The following is a 20,073-nucleotide window of genomic DNA, read 5'->3' as shown; positions in this document are numbered from 1 at the left end:
AAACCTACAGGGCGGTACCATTTTGTTAAGCAGACGCAAATAGTACAAAATTTAAATTTTTTTTTAAATTTTATGTCCAAAGTTGTTTGAAATGGAAGAAAATGCCAAGAATTCGTTTTTTAGCCTTCAGGGTTGCATATCATTTAAATTAAAATTCAATAAGTTTTCTGAAACTGCTTTCACAATCAGGGTCCTGTCCAAAAACTAGATTATAGGTAGCTAGCAAAAACCAAAAAATGTGAGGTCATGTATTGGAGGGAAGAAAAGTTGGGAGGACTAATTATTAATTACTTTGATTTATCTCAGAAAAAAATAAAAATGTTTTTCCAAAAATGTCACATTTTTAGGATAACAAATAATTGGAAGCTTTATCATATTATTGAACTTTAAACTGCGCAACTTTGCGGTAATTTAACTAACTCTATAAGTTTTACTTTTTTTTGAGATCCCTTTACACACAAATTTGTGGCACCCTCTGCATTGAGCCATTCATTCTCTAGATACTTCTATTAGACTGTAAATGTTAAATCAGCCCTCTAGAAATAATTAATGCAGAAAAAACATTATTGTTTCAGGTTTCAGGCTAAACGGCTAAATCAGGCTCCTCTATGAGCAACACATTCCTTGCAATATGTGTTTTTATTGATCACATAAAAAAATATCTTGGAATTATGAGAAAAAAATATTTAAAACTTTCAACACTTCATATATCTAACACTTTTGGAACAAAGCCCATTACAGTTGTATCAAACTTTGATTGCACTCTTTATGAATCACCTTATTTATATACCTAATTAACATAAATTCAAAAAGAAACTCAACTTGCACACTTGAATTTCTAAAAAGACAACATAGGATACTTTTTCTTACCACTAAATCAACCAACAGTTATTTAAGAATTCATCAAACTTAGAATACTTGAACTCAAAGTATGAACATGCCTTGGAGCAATATTAGTATAGGCACTCAAGTCTTCCAACAGTCCCTCAATATCTAAAATCAGGTAGTAATTGGTTTTTTTGAATGCTGTGATCAAAATGCCTGATGGCAAGTAGAGTTTTGAGCCCATCAAAAACTCGAAAGTCCTCAAGTCATCTTTGTAAGTCTCCTTGATTGCATCAAACCACTTGCTCTTTAAGCAATAAACCACAATCAAAATTTCAAAGCATAATGGTCTTAGCACTTCTTGTAGTCTGTATTCTCTAGTAAAATTTTCAAAAAAAGTGTCCAAATCATCCAGAACTGTCGTAGATGGTAGGTGGCATTGCATTACTTGCAGAATTTCAAACTCAGATTTTCGAATAGTCATATGGTCGTACTTTATGCCAGTTAGCTTGAGCATGAACTTCTCGAGTGTGGATATTTTCAAGTCAGCACCTTGAGCCCCATAGAACTTGCCCATTATGAAGACAACGACGCAAACTACCAAAAAAGGATCCTTAATTTCGGCTTTATGAAGGAATTTTAGGGAAATGTACTCTTCGGCTACATCAACAGACATAAAAAAGACGTGCAAGTCTTGTTTAAAAGTGTCGCAGGCGAATTTGATTATGTTGGTTGCAAATTCGTCCAAAACAGGCTCTCGATATATCTTTACGGTTCGTCGCATTTCTTGCACCCAGTTGGTCAATAATATATTTTCAAAATCACTCATTTTGTTTTTGTATTTCAACTTTTGAATTACGCACAAGTAATTTGGACTTTTTAGGACAACATTTGAATTTCCCCGAAAGTTTAGATTTGATCTATCATTAGTGTCATTTGTCATAATGTCATTACAATTTTGACAACAGGATAACTACCAAATACATTAGAGGGCATATACCGTTAGTTTTGTTCAAAAAAGGTGGCCGATAAAAAATATTGGACAAAAATTTCGAAATGTGCATGCGCCGCTGCAATAGATTATCATTATTAATTAATTATTTTCTGTAATTTTTGAACTTTTGTAATATAAATTATAATTAATACTAAACTATTACTAAAAGTATTAATCCTGTATCCTTAATGTTAGAATTGAACTACAATATTGTAGGAAAATAGAGAACAACTGCAACTGTTGGCAACACCGATAAAATATATTGTTTTGACATAACATAAAATTTCATTCCATTGGTAGGTACCGTAGCACGTGATGCACAGCACACTAGAATATAGCATTATCCATTTAAGGCTTGTCAAAAATTCCAATATGGCGGAAATAGTGGTGACAGTTTGGGTTTGTTTGTATTGTGGAAATTGAGTTTTTTGAGGATTGGACGAATTTTTACGGTTTAAAATCAAAACTTGAGGTTATTTGCGTAAGTTATTTTTGTTTGCTGCCGTTCACAAGTTTTTCAAGCCACATTGTAACAGCAATTCAGGAAAAAGCCCAACCGTGTCAATTTTTTAATTTACAAAGTCAATTTTTTAATTTACAAGTGAAATGATTTTACTCCAACACTATACTCAATGGTAAGTACCAGTGATTTCTAATACAGTAAACTTATTATGTAGGTACTTGTTACATGCACAGGTATGTGAGTTTCATTTTAAAGCATCCTTCATTGTGAGAGCAACAACAATAATTTTGAATGAATGTTTTTGGTAATAACATTAGAACCATTTACCAGTTTTGCTTACCTAGTTTCAAGGATTTACAGATTTTCTTACATTGAACAGTGTTTAAACTAGTTTGCTGTGTGTTGTACTTTCCAGGACAAATGTTCTAACCAATTCGTTTAGGCTGGACTTAAGGTGACTTAACTAAAAGTGACGATTTGGGCTGTCTAGTATAGAGGGCGGTGACCATACACATTCCGTCCCGACCTCAAGGCTTGGTCTTGAGGCCAGAACTGCGCAGTTTGGCGATTTGGTCGGAGTCGTGTTCTCCCTCCACACGTACCATATTTATATGCGTAACAGAAACACTCACGTGTCATGAAGCAGAAACACAGTTCCACAATCAAGAACAAAATTGCCTGTAAAGCCCACTTGAAGTGAGAAAATGACTGTTTTAAGCACATTTTTGGAATTCCCATTAAATTTCCTATCCAACGACATAAAAACACTACAAAATCCGGTAAAAAGGGTCCATCCATCCATCCAGTAAAACTGGTGTGAAAGTTTGAACTGCCAAAAACACATTTTGAAAGGACAGTCAGGGACAAAATCGCCTGTAAAGCCCACTTGAAGTAAGAAAATGACTGTTGTAAGCACTTTTTTGGATTCCTTATTAAATTTCCTATCTAATGACATAAAAAAACAACTACAACAGTAACAGTATCAGTCACGCGGTAGCTCTGTTCGAAGGTGTACGTTTTGTGCTCGACATGCCAACTAATGAGGATCTTGAGGCAATGGCAGTGAGAGTGTGTGTTCTAGAGAATAGGAAAAAGCGCAAGGGAAGCCTTTGGGCGAAGTGATGACTTGGAAGGAAAAAAATTACTCATTTTAATTTACTAACCGAACTTCAGTGTTATCCAAGAGATTGGAAAAACTATTTACGACGAAGCCAACTCACATTTTTGATCACCCTGACCATGAGCAAAGTTTGATATATTAAAATCTCCTAAAACTACAATATTACTATACAAAATATCACAATTTTCAATAAGCTCAAACGCCCGCTCATAGTCGTTGACAGAGCACGCTGGAGACATATAAAGAAGTATCACAGTAAAAGGAACATTTCTAAAATAGACTCGACTAGCTACTATATTTACTTCTCTGGATAAATCTTCTGTATTTAAGGAAAACCGTGAAGATCACATGGATCTGCTAACCGCAATGGCCGCACCTCTGGAATGATGTCTATCATGTCTATACACTATATAACTATCGCAAAACAGCTCTGAATCACTCACTTGGTCCATCAGCCACGTTTCCATCAAACACACTATATTTCATATTCACACTTAGTAGATTCTTTGTAGAAGCCTTCAATCTCTGTGTTTAGTCCTCTTACATTTTGATAGTACTTATGGATGTTTGATTTTAAGGATTCAGTGAGACTGACTTTTCGGTAATTTGTTGAGTTTGAAATAGTTTGAGAGCCTATTGGTATTACTGAATTCATTTCTGATATAACCGGATCTGGCATAATCTTGAGAATATTTTAGATAAACCACAGAAAATATATTAATTGAGAGTTGCCAAATTTTCAGATTTGATTTATACAGTGCGTTTTTTTTAACGCGCAACATAGGATTTCACGTGTTAAATTTTTAAGCCCATGTTAGACCATGTTATTTTGGAACTACAAGTATAAAACTTGACGGGTGGCTGTTTCGTACCCTGAAGCTTAAGTAAGTTTACCAATTCGGCCTAAAAAGTGTTAAAAAGCTTGCAAAAAATCATCTTTTTTCGAAAAGGTTTTATCGTTTCATACTCCCTGTATGCATTGTTGTTCTTTGTTGTTTTTGATACTGGCACGGCAGGTAGCAGGTAAAATTTGACGTAGAAAGTAAAACAGGGTGACAATTTACTTTATATCAAGAAAGTTAAGAACAAAAGAAGTATTTTTATAAGTGAATTGTTCAAAGTGACCTCCGTTTGAAGCCAAACAGTATTCCAAACAATCATAAAATGCCCTTTTGACGTTCAAAAGATGTCGGGTCGTGATGCAGTCAAAATATGTCACTTTACCTGCTACCTGCCCTGCCAGTATAAAAACAACAAGGAACAACAATGCATACAGGGTGTATGGAACGATAAAATCTTTTCGAAAAAAAATGATTTTTTTCCAGTTTTTAATCACTTTTTAGACCAAATTGGTAGACTTACTTAAGCTTCAGGGTACTAAAGACACACCCGTCAAGTTATAGACTTGCAGTTCCAAAATAAAATGGTCTAACATGGGCTTAAAAATTTAACGCGTAAAATCCTATGTTGCGCGTTAAAAAAAACGCACTGTATGTACTTTTTGCATTGCGGATTAATGCAGAATACGGAGAATCATCCTGTATAGGATTTCGATTTAAAAATAAAAAACAAGTTTACTGGGCCGTATTTTCTGCGACATCGGGTAACAATCAAACCCATAAAGCTTTCGAGAGAGTTACAGGATCTTGTATATCCATCAATATTCCTCTTATTTATAAGCCTTTAATAAATATTTGATAGATTGTTCAGGTAAACAGGAATGACATAAGTGTAACATCAATTAAAATTAGCTGAAAATAGGGTTACCTAAAAAGCCTTCTTTACACTCGATTATTATTATTTGATTATAAAAACATTAACATTTTTTCCTCATAACAACGTTAAAAAAAATCATCAGACTTATACAGTTGCTAATGAAGTTAAACAGCATTACATAATATGGTTCACCATTTGCAACAAATACGATCAGTAAAGTTCCACTATTATTGCTTTTAATTTATCGGAAAAGGTTACCGTAGATTTTGCCGTGAATATTAATCCTTGCTCGTTAGTTAACACAACACACAACAGTATTCATCATCTTGGTATCTTATCATCCAATTTATTAACCGCTACTAAATCCCAATTCATATTTCTTAGTATGAGACATTATTTTAGAATGTAGTAACCTAGACTACACATTAGCGCAGGCATTCACAATTTTTCAGTCAGTCTATAATATGGGTTGAGTGAATATAGTGACTTTAATTAAAATAATGGAAAATAGTGTTAAAGTGTCACCGGTGCAAACTAACGGCATGTCAGCAAGATCAGTTGAAAAGTTAACGGACATAGAAAAAGCTACTTTTAAAAAATATCATAGTGCAGAATCTCTGAGAAGTGCTTTACACTTGTCTGTGGCCACCAAAGAAACTTTACTCTCATCAAAAGTCAATTTATTTGTTGAAGAGAACAAACCTAAAATACCGGATGGTGGTTGGGGGTGGTTGGTAGTATTTGGTTGCCTGTTCATCAACTTGGTATCTGATGGAGTCGGTAGTACTTTTGGGATTCTAAACATTGAATTCCTGGAAGAGTTTAAGGCATCAAATTCTGCAACTTCTTTTATTGGCAGTCTCTTTCTGTCAGTTCCTTTGATTGCTGGACCTTTAGGAAGTGTTATGGTGGACAGATATGGATGTAAATCCATGACTATACTAGGTAGTGTAATTTGTACCATCGGTTTTGTGTTGAGTGCTTACGTAAACAACATATGGCTAATGTATTTCACTTTCGGTTTTATTGGTGGAATTGGTTTTTGTTTATGTTTCGTAACAGCGGTAGTATCCATAGCTTTTTGGTTTGAAAAGCACAGGACGCTGGCTCTTAGTATTGCTGCAAGCGGTACCGGTTTTGGTACTGTGATTTACTCACCCTTAATAACATATCTAGTGAGAGAGTTTGGATGGCGTGGTTCCATGTTGATTATGGCTGGCCTGTGCGCTAATATGTGTGTCAGCGGGATGTTGATGAGGGATCCTGATTGGTTGATCGAATCCGAACGGAAGTAAGGATTAGTTATAATTTAAGCTACCTGTATTGATAGAAATAAAGTGTGTTTTAGAAAAGCGGAAGAAGCCAATAAAAAACCTCAACCTATTGTCTCGAAGCAAAAGTTTGAAATTGAGGATGTTGAAGCTTCTGTGCAACTCCCAGCCAAAGATAAGAGGTATTGTAGCTCTATGGTGGAATTGCCCACATTTTTACATGAACACGAGAAGGTATGTCAATCAAGCAATCTAAATAACATTCCTCATCAAAGTCATAAAACTTAGATAAATTTAAAAACAATCATTAATTAAAGCAAAATTATTTTCACTCAAAGATAACAGTAGCAGAACAGTAATTTACTGGCATTTTTTCCATTACAACAGTTGTAAAAACATATGATTTGGCTTCATATATGATTAGGAAATAGTATTTAGATTAGTTTTGTATCAGATATGGATTATTAGAAACTTGAGTGTGTGAGTTTCTTGGAAATTTAGTAAAGTTTTGTACCATTTTTGTGCCTAAAGATGATTAAAAGTGTATTCTTACAAAAATTAATTATCTCTTAAAAGTCATTTTTAACTGCTTAGCATCTTTTCTCGGACGTCACCACCTTTTGTTAACTTTACCAGCTGTTGTTCTGAAAAGCGGACTGTAAAAATGGTCAAAAACCTTAGGTAGTATTTTCATTTAAATAAATAGTTTGAAAATTCTTTACCAAACCTTTTAGAAACTCTTTTCAAGTAAGTAGCATTAAGAGAAGAGATGAAAGATAAACTACTGAAAGACTATATTGAATCCAAAATCTACTTTACAGAAAAACTAGTCACTTTTATTGTAACTTTATAACCTATGATCCTTTATAACCCAAAAACTGTTAATACATTTTTTGTAATCCTTCTAGATTCCATTGGAAGTACTGAAAAACCTAAGTGCCCACAAAAAGCTCTACAACATTATCCTAAAAAACTATCCGAAAGTGTTATCTCAAAAGACAACATCAGAGATGCTACATTCCACAGAAAGTCTGGAACATATTGAAACACAAAAAGTTAAAGCTCCAGTTAAATTCACAATGAAACTGAAAGAAGCTTCCGATGATGATGAAGCGGCAAGGGATAAAGAAGAAACTCATAAAACTCCATTACTCAGGAGCGATTCTTCAAAATCTCGAGGACAAACCCACAATCATCCACATTACCTGCAAAATATCAAATTTCGGAAAAACTCTATAGGATATAGAGGAGCAATGTTGAATCTCCATAGCAAGTACAAAGTTACTACGTCCAGCTGCCCAGATTTTTTCAAAAATTCTATTGTTGATGATGATGATGAAGATGAGGAGGTATGGTTGCTAGAGCATACTCTAATTTGTTATGTTAATGTGTGTGATGAAATTAAAAACAGGAATGGTACGACGATTATGTAGAAATTTTGAAAGATATTACTCATCTATCACTCTTCAATGAACTCCACTTTTTCCTGTTGAGCATTTCCACTATAATCATGTGTATATGGTTTGTTGTTCCATATTTTTATCTACCAATACATATGACGTCATCGGGTTATACCGAAAATCAAGCCTCGTTTGCTCTCTCTCTAATCGGTTTTACCAATATCGCCGGAATGGTAGGTTGATTAATTTAATTTCCAGGAAAGTCAACATAAGAATAATCAATAATGATTTTTAGATAACATTCGGGGTTATCGGTAATAAATTAAACGTCATCAAGGTCTACGCGGGATGTTTGGTATGTTGTGGAATCACTTGTGTTGCCATGATGTCATTCACATACCATTATGGAATGCTACTTTTTTCCTGCGCATTGTTTGGATTGTCGTTTGCTAGTGTAAATGCATTAACGCCTACCATACTGGCAGATTTAGTTCCTTTGGATAATTTTACGATGGCTTATGGTTTATTCTTGTTGTGTCAGGGAATAGGCAATTTGGCGGGACCTCCACTAGCTGGTACGATAATTCTGACAATTCAGAAGCACTTTAATTTTAATGGTTAATTTTTTAGGGCTGTTATATGATATTACTCAATCGTACGAGCAGTCGTTTTTTCAAGCTGGTATCTGGATAGTTTTGTCTGGAATTCTTGCTGGTTTCATTCCATATACGGAAAATAGGAAAATTATAGGAAACGGAGTTTTAGCTAATAACAAAGGATGACACACATTATTGGATGATTGAATATAGTAATTTAAACATGAAACAAGTATTATCATGTTACATTGGACAATAAATAGCCATCAGAAGCAGGCTTTCTAATAGTTTCTAATAATTTAATAAACTGATAATAACAACAATGATTGTAAAAGATTTCAATAAATATTTTTAATAAACCATTGTGTTTATTTTTATTAAAATAGAGTAATAGTCTAAACAAACTAATAAACTCTCAAGCCCTGAAAGGTTTGGTAATGTGATATTTTGCTTTCTGTTTTTGAACAGAAGTTAGGTAGATTTAGATTAGATTGATTAAAAGAATAGAAAAAGAAAAATGTACTTTCCCCATTTACAAATTTACAAGAATTCAAGTGTTTAAACCTAAAGACCACCAACTAAATCCCCAGTTTGGTGAAACTACAATCATCCAGAATCAAGAAAATTTTCGATTTCGTTCAATCAATATCTAGACCGATGAATCAAAATGTACCCGTGACGGCATTTTTAATAGAAAATAATAATCATTTTTAGTCTCATAAAAATCCTTATTGTACCAGGAATTCAGCCCCTGAAGTTAAATTTGGTTACAACGTTTTTGTTTGGTCATAAACACTCAAATCCGCTATTTTATTTATGACCACCACCAAAGAAGAACTTAGAAATCGGGTAGAAGAAGCATTCCATGAGTTTAATAAAACTAAAATATTTTTTAGCACTTAAATAGAAGTAAGTAACAAATCTGGATATATTTTACCAAAAATGCATAGATAGGCAAAGCAGTGACATTAATAATAATCAAAATCAACACAGTTTCTAGTAGTTTGTTTCAATCACTTATATTTTCACTACAAAAACAAGTTAGTACAACTAAATTTACAAAAAACTGATGACAGTTAAATACGTAACCAAAGCGAGCAAAACTGTTGCGGCTAAAACAAGTAAAATAATTGGTATCCATTGATTATTTGATTCTTCAATCTCCTTTTCTACTGAACCTTCGCCTAACATTTTCTTATTCCTAGAATACGGAATAAACGCCACGAATATTCCTGACAAAACAGTCCAGACTGCCGCTTGATAGAACGATTGCTCCCAGTTTCCAGTTATGTCATACAGAACCCCTAGAATATCAATGCTTATACAGTTGTATAAAAGACAGTAGTAAAAGTTTACCGGCAAATGGTGGTCCAGAGAGTATACCAATTCCCATGCAAAGTAGTTGGAGACCATACGCTATAGTAAAACGTTCCAAGGGAACTAATTCGACAAGTATTCCAGGTGTAAATGAAAAGGTGCTAGACAAAAATACTCCAAATAAAGCAGAACTGATTTCCAGCATTAGGAAATTGTCTACAAAAAACATGATTCCTCCTATGGAAAGGCCACATAAAACCAAACAAACAGCGTAGGTTTTGGTTATATTCATCCAGGGCCTATCTCCAGCCCAACCCAAGAATACCTAAAAAAATGCATGAAATAAGGCTGAAGTGAAATGTTACACTAAATTTTGTGGAAGGCAACTCATTACATACCATTCCAATTGTATTAGCAACACCAATATTCGATAATGTGAATGATGCATCATTGCTGGTGTACTTATGGACGCGCATAAGGTCAGCGAGGTAAAAATAAGGCACTATAAACCAAACAAAAAGGATTATAGTCGACAGTGACATCAAGAAAAAATGCAGCTCTAAGAATAAAGAATAGTCGAACATGCCCTTCACCAAATCAACTATTTCGGTGTACCATTTCTAAAAGGAGTGAGACACTTATAACAGCTCTACAAGGAATTTTGTCTAAAGGGAACCAAAGAGACGCAATCAATTTTTAATTTACTGAAACGCAAGCAATAATGAAAGCAGTTTAATGGATGGCTTCTCTTCTGGCCAACTTTATTGCACTTACCTCTTCACTTTCTTTCGGTAACGACATCATCGAAACCCGGTATATGTTCGGACAGCTGGAAGCTTTAAATCTGTATTTATTCATATTGAAAATCGCTCCTCTATGTATTAAAGACTGTCTATGGACTTTAAGATTTTTAAAGTAGCTGTCGTGATGGGTCCATTGCTGCTTGAATCTGGGAAATGATGCATTTGGAGTTATTTTACTTTTGTTGTTATTAGAGGTCATTAAGGGTTGGTTAGCTTCTGAATCTGCTGGTAGAGAAGCCTATTGACAAAGAATAATTTTAACAAATTTATTTTTTACATTAAAGTATAAGTTTATTTACTTGGTGCACTGGACGAGGTTTGCCTGTGTAATTTTTTCCTTCTTTCTTTAATTTCATATTAAATGTTACAGGCAGTCTTTGCGGAGATTCATTATGGTTGGTAGTGCTCAAAATATTATCTAAGGATGAGCTCCGGCTTGATAGCAAACTGGGATAGTTCTGTATTATAACATTGTAGAGTTTCTTGTTTCGGCTGAGTAATTCTAGAACTTCAATAGGCACCTGCAAATAACACAATTTATAGTGAATAGTTTGAACTAAGTTTTAAAAAAAACGAAATAAATGCAAAAAAAAAACTACAAAACTGTCAAATGACATGTTCTTGTATAATTCGTTCACATTAGCTGACAAAAGTATATTGCTTTATTATTGGAAAAATATTGAGATTTTCCAGGTTGTGCACATTTTTGAACAAACCTGCATCTTTTTGGTATAACATTAATTTTTACCAAATTACACACTGATAGATTTTGTGTTATGGTCATGGACTACTTCTACGGTACTATCATTAATTTTATTTAAAAAACCCTCTACATATTTGGCAAACATTCAGTGTAGTAATCTTTAGTCGAACAGGATAGAACTGAGCTGAAAGTTTAAGTAATGGATGAGTTTAAAATTTCCATATCTCTATATTGGTCAGCTTTGTCTTGACTTATGGTATCTGAGAGCACACAAGCATAATGTTCATTCTTTGCTATAAAACGTTTACCTACCTACACACCTACTAACATTTAAAAGTTTGCAATGAAGCGTAATCCCATAGAATCCATAGATTACCCCAATTTTGCCCCGAATTCAATTCATTCAAAATTTTACTAAGTTAATCTTAGAAAGTACTTACTTTTTCATTTTGTTTAATAAATGTAGGCAGAGACAATGTTGATGAAAAGTACTTTTTCAGTTTTTCTTCATCCTCTTTGTTGTCCACCGATGTTTCCAAGTTTTGCAAAAGGAATTCTGCATCTTTTCCACTAGTTAGTAAGGATTTCAGCTCTGCAATGTTGATTGCAGTGGAAGGATTTGCAGACGAGACTGACACTAAACTGGTTTTGCTTGATTTCTCCGATTTGTTTTTTTTCGAGCTTTTGCTGTAAAAAAATATACATTACATATAGTCAACGTACTAGGTTATTAAAAATTAATTATGTTGGCACTAACGAGAAAAGGAAACCGATGATTCAGTTACCGTTGCTTGCGTGACAAATTTCATCTATTGTTACAATGGTAACTTAATAAACCTGATTATTTAATTAATTTAACTTACAATCAAGTGAAACCTACCTATTTTGTTCGGAAATCCAATCCGGATCTCTCATTAAAGCTCCACAGACGCACATATTCAAAAAGGTTCCTGATAGTATTAATGTGGTACCTCGCCATCCATATTCGGAAAGTAGAAAATTAGTTAAAGGCGAAAAAACAAAAGTTCCGACTCCAGTACCGGAAGCTCCAATACCCACGGCTAAGGTTCTTTTTTTATCAAACCAAAACGCTATTGAAACTACAGCGGTAACGTAAATTAATCCTAAACCTAAACCGGCTAGAGTTCCAAAAGTCAAGTACATCAATGGAATGGAATTGCATTTGGAGCTTAAAATAAAACCAATGGCCGAAATGATCCCACCTACGATTGTCATAGATCTACAGCCGAATTTGTCCACAAAAGCGCTCATAATAGGACCTGTGAGTAAAGGCACTGCCATGAAAAGACTGCCAATCCAAGATGTAGTGCTTCTAGAAGCTTCGAATTCTTTAAGAAATTCCACGTAGAGTAAACCAAAAGAGAAACTTATTCCATCAGCCACCATCGAAAGGATCAAAGATGATAGAACGACTACCCAACCCCATCCTCCATCAGGAATATTAGGTTTATCTTCGTCGTCTTCAGAACTAGTAGAAGAAGCTGACGACACAGAGTCCTGTTTGAATCTTACCATATCATTTTTCTCTGCATTGGGACTTTTCGCTGGAGTGGAATCTAAAGAAGGTGCTACCGCTGACAGGGACACTATAGGAGCTAAACTGTCTCCGCTTTCTGGATCCATTGTTGCAATAATAGCAAGTTAAAAAAGTAAATTAATTCTATGAGCTCAATTGACTGGGATAATATAACAAGTAAAGTTTCGACTAATGCTCATCCAGCGTTTGGACCAGCCTTGGAGGTTGATCCTGGGATCGCGGCTTAGTTGTGTGTTTGGTATGGAGGATAAAATGCGTTTGAACCCGTGACCTCTCATCAATTACCGGAAGGTTGGAACGATTATAGCTGGAAGCCTGTCCTCCGGAAAGGACCTGATAGTTTTTCAGGAGTTGCCGATGCGATGAATATTCTTAAACATTGTACGGTTCACCTGAAAATAAAAATAACTAATTAGTTAGTAGTCAGAATTTTTGTCATATTCAGTTGCTTTCTGAATGTATTTGTTTAAGAGAAAACTGACTAAACATAACTTTTGATTAAGATTTTTAATATTTGGAAAGCTGTACCAGACAGCATTCGTTCAGCTTATTCGTATAGGGACATCATATCCACCCTTGTTTTGAAATAGTTTTTTTTTAAGCAGAGATTTTAATTGATAGTGTTCCATAGACTTCTTATAACAAATAACAAAATTCAGGATCTTCAGGGATCTTGTGCACAAGTTGGTCTAAAAAATAACTTCTCTAAAACACAATACATGGCCAACCTTGCATTGGCCAAAAACATTTCAACAGCTGCTACTAAACAACTGCTAAAAAGAACTGAAATGAAGACCCTAAGATCAATAACGAGCAAAACGCTGAGAATGGGAAGCAGAAATATCGGAGCCCAATGTGACATTCTAGACATTGTAAGATGGTCCAGAATAAAAAGAGGAGCATGGAGAGACCACGTTGACAGAATGGCCGATAATCGACTACCCAAAATTCAAAAGTTGGAAGACCAACCAACCATTGACCTCAAAGAAGACCCTCCCAAACAATGGTTCGATGACATCGGTCAGAACTTTACTTGGGCTACAGCTTTAAAACAAAGACATTGTCTTAAAATGATAGGAAGTAAAAGAAGTACTCTATTGACATGCTATATTAACAAAATAGAGATAAACTTCTAAAAAATGTGATAAAAACGGTTAACTGGTCACGTGACAGCCGTTTGGGCACACATGTTTCATCTTTGTTTAGATCATAGATTTGCAATAGTTCTTTCTCCTTATCATGGGATTTCTATGTATAATTTAAAAATTTTTATACCTGTATACACAGTTGGGCCAAAACTGGGTGCTTATTCTATATAGCCTAGCGAGATGATATGAGATTTCTCTCCTATGGCCTGAACCATGAGAGAAAGCTCATCATCTCACTAAGCTCCTATAGAATAAGCACCCTGAGTTTTTTAGAGTCAGTTTATTGTATAATATTTTTGAAAGTTGTAATTGTAAAGGTCAATTGTCAATTATTGCAGTATTGTTGAAGTTTTAAATTTAATTAAAAAATTGGATTTAATACAAAGAAACAAAAACAAATTATTACCAATTAAACTTTTTTTACTTATTCATTACATCCGCGTTAAACATTCCTTCTTTGTAGGTTTTGTACTCTTTTTTTTAACCATTTAGTAAAGGCGCAGTATCACAAAAAGATTATAAGAAAATTTAATGTTTATTTTTCATGTGGCAGAGTATTCTAATTAAACGGGCAAAAATAATTTTAATTTTTTCTTGGCCAAAGCAAACAAGTCTATTTTGGAAACTTTCAGCCAATATGCTGCCAACTTAGTCGAGACTGGCTTATGGCGATACATACGTCATATAAAAAATAATGTTTGTCTGTTCGTGCTGAATTACGCCAGAGACTTGGCTAAAATGCATACATGTGTTCTAAAAATATTAAAAGAACAAAATACAGTTTTGATTCGTTATTTATGTCCCTAAACACAATGTTATGCAAAGACATCATGATTATAAACACCGCTTTTTGTTTATTACCTATGGATTAATAATTATTAGATGTGACAATCATGGAAATGAGGAGAAAGCTGTAAATTCTTATCTAATAAATATTATTGATTATTTAGGCTCGGCAGAATACCAAAACTGGTTTCGGTTGGTTATAGTTTTCAATGCTACAGTTAACTGCATCATTTCTGAACATCAATTGATTCATTCCATAAACAAACTAATGAATATTTCTTTAATTAGTTTAATTAGTTCTAGTTCTTTAAACTCGTACACTCGCAGTCTCTGTATTTTTAACTTGTTCGACCTTGAAAGTCTAAAAAATTGTAGAAAAGAAACATCAATTTTTGAAAAAAAGAAGAAAAAATTATGTTTAATTTAAGAAATTGGTTTTGTAGCTTTATTATGAATACGCATCTTTGATGATAAAAACAGTAATTGACTCGGTACTCCATTTTTGACTGAAATAATTTGCTATTTTTGCTTTGACTATTTCTAATTAAAATGAGAAAGATCAGAAGGTAATGAAACAGTCAAAAAACGTCAAAATTCTTCAGAAAATCTTGCTGTTTCTTTAATTGTTGTCAACCAATTTGAAGTCATTAATGTCCATTTTTGCTTGCTTTAAATTCTACTGTTTCTGGTATATGTATTTACTTACATAAACAAATTATTTAAAGCCATTTTGAGCTATAACGTCATTGGACCTTTTTTATCTGAAGCAAAAATTTATTTATTTAAAAGCCTAAAAATTTCTTGTGCAAATTTGAACCAAAATGTCATTTGCAACTCCTGCAGTTTTTGTGATGTTTTTCTCACATTTAATACGTAGGTTTTTGCTCTAAAGTTTACACTGTTCAGTGTGTCTACTTTAAATATGTGCTTGGTGGTCGATATTTTTCAATTTTCACTGATTTGTGACCCATTTATAAGGTAGGTTATATTGGGATAATGATAACCTTTAGATGAAATACAGTATCGAACTCACCAAATGTAACAAAATAATGTAATTCTTGCATATTTTTAATAACAGCTTAATGAATTGTAAAATAAAATAACAAATTATTTAATTTTAAGTTAAACTGAAAGCTAAATCTAACTAACTAGTTTGTGAGGTTATCTTTTTTGGCCGATATTGAATTTAATTTGTGGTTATTAATTTTTTAATAGCCTCGAGTAGTTTAAAATAATGGACATCTATCACATATTTATGGTTTACTGCTATCGAAATTATAAACACATGTCGTTATTTGAAGATGATTTTGAAGTTATTGGGCATTGTAATATGATAATGAAATTTTAATATTGTTAAACAAAAACTACGCAAACAGTTCCTATTGAATATTTGAAGTATAAATCTATCAAAACCATACTGAAAATCATCACCACAAAAAATGAAATCGAATGCAGTAATAATATACAGCGCGTGTCCCATTAAAGCAAAATTGTTCTTTGCTAATTTAAAGTTTACTGTAAAAACAATAACGAATAACAATACCAATTAATAAAAAATATAAATTTTGTGATATTCAGTAATATCATCTAAATTCGATCAGAAATACAAATTTAGAGATTGTCGAGGAAAAACAGTTTTTTGATGTTTATCGAAAAAGTTAATGATTTTGACAAATATTAGTACTATGTATAGGAAATACTCGAAGAAATATGGGTTATACAATAATAATTAAAATTAAAGAGCGGATTGAAAGGTAGAATAATATACAGAGTGTCTGATTTAAAATATAAAACTTGATGCCACTTTAGATAATTAGATCAGTAGTCATAGGGATTTCTATCCTCATAAATCTAGTGGTAAGTATAGGTACATTAGGTCTCGTTTTCCAGAAACATCTAATTTACCATGGATTATCACACCATAATATACTTGCATTATGTCGGTTGTGTTATGAATCACCTTGTATATTTAGTATTTGCGCTTATGTATCCAAATCACATTATTTCAGAATCAGTAGTAACTTTGATAGATTTAGTCAGTCAAAAGATAAGAAAAAACGTGAGAAATTTCAACTTTATTTCTGTAAATTATACCGCAATTCTGTTTGTTTAGATTTTTAAGCACAAACTGATGATTTTCTACAGGAAACAATAAACACGATTACAGTTCCACATTTCCTGTTAGGCCGGTGTGGTGGTGAATAAAAAATAAGCATATTTTGCAACTTATATCCGATAAGATTTTTTTGCGACTGTAATCACCAGTTTCACTATCATACAGTACAAGACAGCAAACGGAAATATGTTGTTTCAATTTCTATCTTACTTTAAACTTCTGCTTTGTGTGTTTTTTATCCGTACTGAAGGCGAAATTATGATAGGAAAAATAACGATAATAGTATAATATAATAGATTCACACTGTGTTTTACAGTTTAAAAGTGATAATTTTAAATGTTAATGGCATTAAGGCTGGTTTCTGATCTGTACTGCGTTGTAACAGATACACACCAATTGAAACCATGTTCAATGCTGTAAATATTTTATCGGTAAAGCAAAACATTTTATGTAGTATGTACAGTGTGTCCCGCTTTTCATGAGTGTACCCTGATATCTAAGTTAATAATAATGCGATTTTCTTTAAATTATGGTGGTGATTGTATGTCAGAAAAATGCGAGGGGTAAATCACTGAGTAAAATTTTGTAGCCTAATTCCTAATATGCTAATAATGCCCACTAATTCGTAATAATATAATTTTCTGAATTACCACAACTGGAGAGTCTAAAAAACATTTTTTTATTAAAAAAAGAAATAAGCAAGAAAATTTCACTTGAAGTAGATAACAACTGTTGCTTATTTTAAATGGGACACATTCTAAGTCAAATTCTAGACATATTTTGTGTATTAATGTTATATACCTGTCTGTATTTGTTTTTGAGATATCTTCAGTCTCCAAAACAATTTTAATTTACACAAATCAGAAAAAGTTTATTTTCTTGGATTTTGTGTTTGTCCAGTTAAAACAAGGCTTGTTCTAAGAATAGGTGCAGAAAAACGTCAAAATATATGGTACAGAGTGGTCAAAAAATCAGTTCTAAGAAAGGTCAAAAAGTCTAGTTTTCAAATGAAACACTTATTCTTATAACTTTGATTCTCTGTTCAAAATTAAGGTAAGTTAGTTACCCTGTTATTTGACACAAACCTAGCACAATGATTGTCAAATCTAAAGCCACAAAACTACTGTGGAAATGAAATCATTAAGGTCGATTTTCGCTTGCACCAAGTGGCCAACATAACGCAAATCCCATTAGAATAGTGGCGATGTTTCAGGCAAATTTGACACTTACGAAAATTGTCATTTGAAAAACAGTTTTTCACGAAATTCCAGCGTTACATCGTAGTAGACCTAGTAAGTCATGTAACCCTGTTTTTCTAATTTTTCAGGGACAAATCATCCTTTAACCAGTCAAAAAGTACTTCTGCTGCACCCTGTCACTAAACCGAAGAAAAAATGCTTATTTGTAACCCTTTGTATATACTTTTATATGTCGATGGGCAGCCAATGAAATAGCCTTTTCATTGACGTATAAAAGTTGATTGGTTAATGGTACCGTTTGGCCGCTATAGGGCGTAAACGTTGACTAATTAGTAAAAAGGGGTTGATTTTTCGGAACAAGATATTAGGGCCAATTTTAGTTAACTTTTTCTACCAGATTTAGAATCAGCATCCCCAAGAACCCCTTGTCCATATTTTAAAATCTGTTGTTGCACATCCAACTTTGCAGTATTTTTAGGTAAAATATAACCAACCAAATGTTGTTACATACTTGAGATTTGAATTATTATTTTTCTTATCTAAATAGCAGTGATTTTCAAATTTATTACAGAGTTTGACTTTAGTAGGTAATTTTAAAAAAATTTCCTTCAAATAAAAACTAACAATACACTGCGTCAAAGAAAAATAGGATATTGCACAATCGCGAATATTATAATAAAGGGTTAGCAAAATCGATTCTAGGGAAATTTAATGATTATTTAACCCTTATCTTTTTTATCTAGTTTTCCCATTTAAGGTCGGTAGAGCTCGAATCAGATGAGAAAAGGCCACCGCATCATCAATGACGCAGTTTTTAAAACTATTTCTTTCTCCTTCTACAGTTGCCGTCGCATTAGATATAATCAGAGGCGTCCTATTAAAATATTCCCGAAAATATATTGTTAAGCGGTCAAAAAGCCACTTGGCAACGTAGTACGGTTTTTACTTGGACACAATTAAAACAGATGCGGCAGCGGCCAGGGACATTTGGACCTTTTTATATGCTTTTACTAGCCGGCACTCTAAACGGTGTTGCCAAGTTTAAAAAAATGTAGTGGCGGACAGGGAGACTTAGGGTGTTAGGTTAGGTTCCGTTTTAGTCTGGTGTTTTGGTTGTATTGTTGATGGTCGCAGTTGAAGTTCACATAGTGTTATGAATAAAAAACGTTATTTTGTCAAAATGTCTTTCAAAAAGGTTGGAAAGAAAGGTGTTATCATATACAGCCAAGGCCGTGAAATCGTCAGTAACGTCTTACAATTTATGAAGAAAGAAGCAGAAGGAGTTTCCATTCCTTTGAAAAACTTGTTGTCTTTTATTTTCTTTATTAAAAACGACGAAAATGTTTCATTTTACTGATAAAATAATAGCACGCCACTGACTGGCTGCAACAACTTGGAAAGTAACGAGAGCAGCAATATTTAAAGCGAGACGTACAGAGATCGTGACATCATCGTTTGATGACGCCTGTGGCCTTTTCTTAGCTGATTCGAGCTCTAACAAGGCCGGCAATTTCATTATTATCATCAGCTTTCAGAATCAATTTAATGCACGTGCTTAATTGAGTTTTTCATATTTTGGATCATAAATCACTACAATGTTATTGACCTTAATATATCCATAATTTATTTATTGTTTGGTTAGTGTCCCTGAATATAGCAATAAAAAGGTGACTGCATTCTTTAAAAGTATAAAAATTAGTGGTTATAGAGTGAATTTTGACTATTTCTAAGGGAATTTAAGTAAAGCAATATATACTCACGTAAAATTAAAAAGCCTCAAGCAGGCTAGTATCGATCCCCTAGACAAAACACCGCCCCGGAAGAAAGTGAAGTTAATTCAGCGTGGTATTGTGAAAAATCAGAAAAATGAAGTTTTGTTTTTGACCAGTCGCGTCAATGGTATATCACACAGTGTTAGTATTTAGCTGAATTATTTTTAATATAGCACTATACGTAATTTGCCACAAGTTAGAATATTTTGCTTGAAAACGTCTGAACTAACACTGGTCGGCTGAAAATAAGTACGCTACACTCTGAAAGTTTCGACTAAATGGTTCT

At 33.4% G+C, this 20,073-nt stretch overlaps 3 protein-coding genes across 3 annotated transcripts; 1 reads left to right on the top strand and 2 right to left on the bottom strand.

Moving 5' to 3' along the window:
* Positions 1-683: 683 nt before the first annotated feature.
* LOC145726459 (uncharacterized) lies at positions 684-1,802 on the bottom strand. The gene has a single exon (XM_081975552.1). The coding sequence runs from the start codon at positions 1,766-1,768 to the stop codon at positions 893-895; it is 876 nt and encodes a 291-aa protein (XP_081831678.1). The 5' UTR covers positions 1,769-1,802; the 3' UTR covers positions 684-892.
* A 3,718-nt stretch (positions 1,803-5,520) lies between these two features.
* On the top strand, positions 5,521-8,747 carry LOC145726357 (monocarboxylate transporter 14-like). The gene is made up of 6 exons (XM_081975407.1): positions 5,521-6,409; positions 6,467-6,623; positions 7,298-7,738; positions 7,801-8,022; positions 8,085-8,364; positions 8,420-8,747. Exons 1-6 carry the CDS (start codon positions 5,619-5,621, stop codon positions 8,569-8,571), a joined length of 2,043 nt encoding a protein of 680 aa, XP_081831533.1. The 5' UTR covers positions 5,521-5,618; the 3' UTR covers positions 8,572-8,747.
* A 641-nt stretch (positions 8,748-9,388) lies between these two features.
* Positions 9,389-20,063, bottom strand: LOC145726299 (monocarboxylate transporter 9-like). The gene is made up of 8 exons (XM_081975338.1): positions 19,776-20,063; positions 12,089-13,158; positions 11,649-11,895; positions 10,805-11,026; positions 10,477-10,743; positions 10,101-10,322; positions 9,742-10,027; positions 9,389-9,689 (listed from the first exon to the last, which is right to left on the bottom strand). The coding sequence occupies exons 2-8, from the start codon at positions 12,850-12,852 to the stop codon at positions 9,442-9,444; spliced, it is 2,256 nt and encodes a 751-aa protein (XP_081831464.1). The 5' UTR covers positions 12,853-13,158; positions 19,776-20,063; the 3' UTR covers positions 9,389-9,441.
* Positions 20,064-20,073: the final 10 nt, after the last annotated feature.

Source organism: Ips typographus, linkage group LG1, assembly GCF_016097725.1.
Source record: "Ips typographus isolate SLU linkage group LG1, UJ_Ityp_2.0, whole genome shotgun sequence".
NCBI classification, from domain to species: domain Eukaryota; kingdom Metazoa; phylum Arthropoda; class Insecta; order Coleoptera; family Curculionidae; genus Ips; species Ips typographus.
The sequence above is the reverse complement of the archived record's forward strand: the minus strand, read 5'-3'. Positions and strand labels throughout refer to the sequence as shown.